Source organism: Betta splendens, chromosome 6, assembly GCF_900634795.4.
Source record: "Betta splendens chromosome 6, fBetSpl5.4, whole genome shotgun sequence".
NCBI lineage: Eukaryota > Metazoa > Chordata > Actinopteri > Anabantiformes > Osphronemidae > Betta > Betta splendens.
This window is the reverse complement of record NC_040886.2, coordinates 19,422,643-19,429,863: the sequence shown is the minus strand read 5'-3', so window position 1 is coordinate 19,429,863 and position 7,221 is coordinate 19,422,643. Positions and strand designations below refer to the sequence as shown.

Here is a 7,221-nt window from a genome sequence, read left to right as displayed (position 1 = left end):
TATGAATTTGCTGCTGTTTCGTCTTGCTGTGTCCAAATCTGATTCCAGGTAGACAAGGACGGTGCGTTCACAGTGGTCCCAGTTCCCTGATCTGTAACCGATTATCTTCCACAATCCAGATTTTCAAAGAAGCAAATTCTTCTGTGGCAATTATAAGTTAAGCACTAATAAAGCACATTAGAAATAAATAAAGTCCTTTGATGTTTTATTGCTGTGCTTTGCGCAGACTAATTTGGAGTTAGCTTAGCATTGTCTCAGTACTAGCACTCACTGGTCAACAGCTGCTTTACTTTATTAACATGAATGCATCATCATAACTTGTGATTATGACCAAATTTATGGCAGTAAACCAAACTGAAGTATTTCAGCTATAAACTGGATCAAACTAGCAGCAGACTGGGACAGATGTTCGTCAGGCAATGACAAAATGGAAAACGTGCCCAGAGGTTCTGTTTAGTGGCAACTGGACATTTTACCTTCCAGCCAACTAGAACTGCAGAAGCAGTTTTGGTTGAAAGGTGAAAATCATCAAGTCCAGCTGGTCGTTGAAAATATTTTTCTAATAAAAATAAAGTTTGGTTTAAAGTGTTTAAAATTACAAAATGCTGTAATTTGATCCTTTTGTTTTTTACACTTGAGCTCCTCTTCACAAAAATGCTCTGTTCCAATTTAAGTTGTAAAAAATATTATGCATTAATATTTTCATATTTTTTAAATTCTATCTTTCAGCCAACGCACTTATTTAAAGGGAATTGTAAGACAAAGGCCCAGAACTAGAGTTTTACAGGGTCTAAATAGCATTTTTTCTTAAGATTTTAAAAAGATTTTAAATGTACCAACTGGGAAGTCAAACTCGGGTCACTCTCTGGTTTTCCACCTCTCCCTGCCCCAGCTCCTACTGATTACGTAGATCAGGTGTGTTCAAAGCAACCCACCTGATCAAAGTAATCAACAGAGAGTTGTAGAACCAGCAGGAGGACTGGAGTTTGAAGCATGTGAATTACCATCGCACGTAAAATGCACCTCATTGCAAATGAGGTCCAGGGCCCAATAATAGCACAGGGTTTGAAACATAAGCCAACCATTGCTGATACAATTAACACATTTTCCCTTTGTTAGAAGTTATTTCCTACAGACATCAGACATCACATGTTTGGTTTTCCTGAGCGGTGCACAAAGCACACAATACTTGTCGCCACTGAACTGAAGGAGCAAACAGAAGTAGTGATAGGAGCATAATAGGCAGCTATTGATGCAATAACTGAAACGTTTTGCTTCAGTCAGAGCCACAGCTTTGGTTTGAGTGCTCAACATCTTGTAGCTGCTGTTTGTTTACATGTAAGATCAATCTATTTAATTCGCTGCTCCAGTGTTTCTCTTTTTATTTTTATTTATTATTTTATTTTTGCTAAAGGCTCAGTTGTGGATGTCCCTGGCCTTTCACAGTAAATGCTTGGAAATCGGTTATTAAACTGGTGAACTGAACGTGCTCCATTTGTGCAGGAACCTGATTCATGTGGTACTTCTGGACCAGCCTGCGCGTGTACTACCGCTTACGTAATCACTGGTTTCACGTCAATGGGGGTGGGGCTAACGCGGGGCTGGGCCTAAAGCTGTGCTGTCATTGGTGCAGCTCCTCTAAAACCATCTTTGCTGAAGCTGTGACAGCTTATTCCTTCGTGTGGGGCACCGCGCTAAAAGCTGAGTTCGGACCAAACAGCAGGACCAGAATTAGCATCGCCACCATCATGGCTCTGATCAACGACCCCAACTATCTGAAGCTGGAGCAGTGGTACAAAGCTAACGCCGGGAGCCTCAGTATGAGGAAGATGTTCGACGAAGACCAGGATCGGTTCAACAAGTTCAGGTGGGGCAAGACACGGAGCCCCGGAACCAGACGTACTTTAGAGTCAGAGTCCTGGCCCGGTGGTGGAGGTGGGCGTGATGAATCTGAAGGTCAACGTGTCCTCGGTTTGCTGTGGCCGCCTGTGTGGCACCGACTGTGAGCGTCCCGGTAGCAGCTCGGTAGTTGGTTAGAAGTGTCAGGCCTCGGTTTAACGATACCAACAACCTAGTGGTTATTAGCTGCCATGCTAGCATGGCTGTACCCATTATCGGACAACTAGCTGTGTGCCGATAGCAGCGATGACATTTCCGCATGAACGCATCAAAGTCGCTTTGAAACCCTCTGTAAAGGACAAGGAACCTCTAGTTTTGATTGTGCGAGGTTATATGTCATTATACTAACTAGTACTACTAGCGCTAGCTCCTATACATTTTATTGTTCATTTGTGGAGCTGGGTTACTTAAAAAATAACTGGGTTGAATATAAATTTTACAGATTTAAATTTTCCCTCACGTGTTCGCACCGAGCAGAGGCAAACCTTACGACAGCTGACAGCTGTGAAAAGCTAGTTAACAGCTGGTTAACTGATGCTAGCGTTAACCTGTTAGTTTGACCGTGAAGAGGATAAGATAATGGAGGCATTGCGTTCTGCTAGTTGCCCAGCCAGACGAGTCATCTGAATTCGAACGCTTTTCAAACCACATTATGCCGTTTCCTTTGATCAAACCCTCAAGGTTTTTGTCAGTTGGGCTCACATATATTTGTAACTATGTTTTGTGTTTAAATGGCGCTGATGCGGTTTCAGTCCCGGTGACTACGTGCGATGCTGCACAGCTTCATCCGGCAGCAGCGACAATACAAATATACTACAATACTAATATTATACTTCTACTACACACACACACACACACACACACACACACACACACACACACACACGTGTACTGTACCTTTGTTGTGATTTGGCGCTATACAATAAAAATTGAAGAATAAAAATTGACTTGTAACACTACACATTCTATAGTACTACAGATACTACTATACACGCGGCAATTTCCCCATTGTAGGACAAATAAAGGTTTATCTATTCTCTAGTACTACACATACTATGGATACTACCACACATTGTAGTACTACCTCTAATACTACTACAGATACTTCAGTTCCTGTTGCTCAGTGCCTCCTATGCTCTGATTCTGTTCCACAGCTCAGTTCTGCACACGAATGATGGAGACCTTCTGCTGGACTACTCCAAGAACCTGGTGGACCAGGACGTCATGTCCATGCTGCTGGCGCTGGTAAAGCTCACAATCGTCACGTTGGGAGCAGTTTATTTGTTTCTTCACTACTCTGGTTCTTTGTTTCTTAATCAGCTTATCAGGTAGTGACTTGGTACTTGCAGAGGTTTACACAAACACCACTAGTTATATTAGTGTATTTATTATTATGGCTGGAGGCCGCACTGATGTTGAAGACGTGTCGCCAACATCAGAATGGCGTTACTGCTCATCAAACCTCGACCAACTGCTCAGACCTCGCACTGAGCGACGGTTCTGGCTTTGACAACCGGTGTCGTTGAGTCTGAGCCCACAGAGCTCAGGGATGTGGAAACAGGAAGCAACGGTGAAGAAACGCTGTCGCTGAAATAACTGCATCACTGCTCAAACTGCCATTTGTTCCCAGGCCAAGTCGAGGGGCGTCGAGGAGGCCAGAGAGAAGATGTTCTCTGGAGAGAAGATCAACTTCACAGAGGTAGCTGAAGAACGCAACGTCTGGCATCAGCACAATCCTGCAGGCGTGAATCGTTCAGTCAACTAGAATGAGCTCAGGGTTAGAACTGAAGGTCTGCGCGTGAACTCGTCACCCACTGCTGATGTTTGACGTTGGCAGGGCCGCGCTGTGCTCCACGTGGCTCTGAGGAACCGTTCCAACACAGCCATACACGTGGACGGCAAAGACGTGATGCCAGAGGTCAACAGGGTCCTGGACAAGATGAAGGCCTTCTGCCACGTAAGCGGCGTGCTGCTGCCTCTCACCAGGCAGAGACAGGAAGCTTGTGACGCTTGTGTTCTGTCCACAGAAAGTTCGCAGTGGAGAGTGGAAAGGATTCAGTGGGAAGAGCATCACAGATGTGGTGAACATCGGCATCGGCGGCTCGGACCTGGTGAGGCGCAGACACACACACACACACACACACACACACACACACACCATGAGTACTGGCCGGGGGCCGCAGCCAGGTCCTTAGGCTGCAACTGCAACGTTGCGTTCAGGGACCTCTGATGGTGACGGAGGCTCTGAAGCCGTACTCTGCTGGAGGCCCCAACGTCTGGTTTGTCTCCAACATCGATGGCACCCATTTGGCCAAAACTGTCGCTCAGCTTAACGCGGACACCACGCTGTTCATCATCGCGTCAAAGGTGAAGACACAGACATGCATGGAGCCACATCTGGACCAGTGTTTGTGCTTCTGCTCTCACTTTGTCTGCTTTGTCCTCAGACGTTCACCACCCAGGAGACCATCACCAACGCAGAGTCTGCCAGGGACTGGCTGCTCCAGACGGCCAACGACGTGAGTGGAATGAAATGAAGTGACCAATAATGTTACGGGCTCCGTACGATGAATGCGAGCAGGCGGCGAGCGGCGGTCTCACCACATCTCCTTCTTCCTCCACAGAAATCTGCTGTGGCCAAACATTTTGTGGCTCTGTCCACCAACGCAGTAAGTGATGCACCACTGAGGCCGTGTGGTTCGGTTGAAAACTCTTAATGATTTCAGCTAAGTGACTCCACTTTGTTGATGACTGGCTCCTCCTCAGGTTAAGGTCAAGGACTTTGGCATCGACACAGCGAACATGTTTGAGTTCTGGGACGTAAGTGACGTTGGCTTCTCTGCATGCGCTTAATGTGACGTGGTGCTGATGCTGTGACATCTGATGCTTTCAGTGGGTCGGAGGTCGTTACTCGCTGTGGTCGGCCATCGGTCTGTCCATCGCCCTGCACATCGGTACTGAGCCCACTGCTCCTGTTTAGTCAGGACAGCTGTGTAAATGCATCAGCTGCTGTTACAGCATTTTGAGTTTCCTCCACTTACAGGAGGAAAGCGAGCATCAGTGTCATTCTCTGCTGACCACTTTGATCTTGTGCCTCCAGGCTTTGAAAACTTCGAGCAGCTTCTGGCAGGAGCTCACTGGATGGTAGGAGGATTGTGTGTGTGTGTGTGTGTGTGTGTGTGTGTGTGTGTGGATGTGCTGTGTTTGTGTGATCTTGTTGTGTGTGTGTGTAGATCTGGTGTGGGTGTGTGATGTGGGTGTGTGTGTGTGATGTGTGTGTGTGGTGTGTGGTGTGTGGTGTGTGTGTGTGGTGTGTGTGTGTGTGTGTGTTTGTGTGTGTGTGTGTGTGTGTGTGTGTGTGTGTGTGGTGTGTGTGTGTTGTGTGTGTGTGTGTGTGTGTGTGTGTGTTGTGTGTGTGTGTGGTGTGTGTGTGTGTGTGTGTGTGTGTGTGTGTGTGTGCGTGCGTGCGAGACTGGATGCCGCTGATGGCTCCTATTCTGGGCTTCCTCCCTGCAGGACCAACATTTCTGCAGCGCCCCTCTGCAGCACAATGTGCCGGTGCTGCTCGCTGTTCTGGGAATCTGGTACATCAACTTCTTCCAGGCTGAGACTCACGCCATGCTGCCCTACGACCAGTACATGCACCGCTTCGCTGCCTACTTCCAGCAGGTCGGGGGGCAGGCAGGCTTTAGCGTCACCTTAATGAGTAGGACATGTATGAAGGTGCTCACAGTGTGACGTGTCCTCGCGACATGGAGTCCAACGGGAAGTACATCACCAAAGACGGAACCCGTGTCAGCTATCACACCGGGCCCATCGTGTGGGGGGAGCCGGGGACCAACGGGCAGCACGCCTTCTACCAGCTCATCCACCAAGGTCAAGCCCATGCTGTGCACTCGGTGTCCTCTAGGACCTGGACCCAGTTTGAGCAGCTCTGAGTCCTGTAATGTCCAGAACTGGACCGCTGGTTGACCTGGACAGTGCAGCTTAAATTACTTATTCTCTCCGGCAGGTACTCGAATGATTCCTGCTGACTTCCTCATTCCTGCTCAGTCTCAGCATCCAATCAGAGACAACCTCCACCACAAGGTACCTGCACCACCAAATGGGTCCTTGAGCAGGTTCCACGCCTGTGGTTTGGACACGGATACTAACCACCCAACATTAGTTCTGGCTATGAATGTCCCTCTGGACAGTTACTGAATCTGTGTCTCCCTCTCTAGATCCTGGTGGCGAACTTCCTGGCTCAGACAGAAGCTCTGATGAAGGGAAAAACCCCTGACGAGGCTCGCGAAGAGCTGGAGGCCAGCGGTCTGAAGGGAGAAGCTCTGGAGAAGCTGCTGCCGCACAAAGTAAAGCAAAGACACACACACACACACACACGGACAAGAGTGTCGGTTACCTCTGTCAATGATGGAAAAGCACAGTGGCAACGACACTTCTGTTTCTCCCAGACGTCTCTGGGTCTTTGTTTCCTCTCTGTTTGAAGCTGGTCACAGCTTTGTGGGTCTGAATCTGAGGGTGAGATTAACTCTTTTTGGATCCTCCAGGTTTTCCAAGGAAACAAGCCGAGCAACTCCATCGTTTTCAAGAAGCTGAGCCCCTTCATACTGGGAGCTCTGGTTGGTGAGTGCTGGGAACAATTAGTTGGATGACCACAACACAAGCGTCCTAGAAAAGAACACCAGTGTAAAAGTACTGACCAGCTGTTATGTGTTTTTAGCTATGTATGAGCACAAGATCTTTGTTCAAGGCGTCATGTGGGGCATTAACAGCTACGACCAGTGGGGGTGAGTTGAGTTGGTGCTAAGAGGCCTCTAACCAGCAGGGGGCGTCACAGACACGCTGATCCTGCTTCAAACAGCTGAGGCAGGAGCTTCCTAACACTGACCCCGCGATCTTTCCTGTCCAGTGTGGAGCTGGGGAAACAGCTGGCGAAGAAGATCGAACCGGAGCTGAAGGACGGCGCCGAGGTGTCATCCCATGACTCGTCCACCAACGGCCTCATCAACTTCCTGAAGAAGAATTTTGCCTAAGTCTGCGTCCAATTGTCTTGTTATGTTGTGTGTTGGTCTGAGTTAATGTTGCTTTTATGTAAAATGTGCAGATGTTACTGTTAGTGACCCCCCATAGTCAGTACTGCCTCCAAAATAAAAGTCCTGATCATAAGAGTCAACGTCTACTTTTTGGTTTTAACAGTACACGAACAATCTCAAGTTGATGTTGATTTTGAATCAAACAGAAAACAATGAAACAGTGACTTCCTGAGGAACTATTTGAACTTCACTTTTTAACTCCTGGGTGAGTTTAATGAACGTCAGT

The 7,221-nt window shown here is 47.7% G+C and overlaps 1 protein-coding gene across 1 annotated transcript; it reads left to right on the top strand.

Moving 5' to 3' along the window:
* The first annotated feature begins 1,499 nt into the window (after positions 1–1,499).
* Positions 1,500–7,070, top strand: gpia (glucose-6-phosphate isomerase a). The gene is made up of 18 exons (XM_029153055.1): positions 1,500–1,867; positions 3,054–3,144; positions 3,530–3,598; positions 3,737–3,856; positions 3,927–4,010; positions 4,120–4,266; positions 4,347–4,418; positions 4,524–4,568; positions 4,666–4,719; positions 4,793–4,853; positions 5,000–5,043; positions 5,416–5,569; positions 5,647–5,775; positions 5,912–5,988; positions 6,123–6,251; positions 6,450–6,525; positions 6,623–6,689; positions 6,812–7,070. The coding sequence occupies exons 1-18, from the start codon at positions 1,515–1,517 to the stop codon at positions 6,933–6,935; spliced, it is 1,896 nt and encodes a 631-aa protein (XP_029008888.1). The 5' UTR covers positions 1,500–1,514; the 3' UTR covers positions 6,936–7,070.
* Positions 7,071–7,221: the final 151 nt, after the last annotated feature.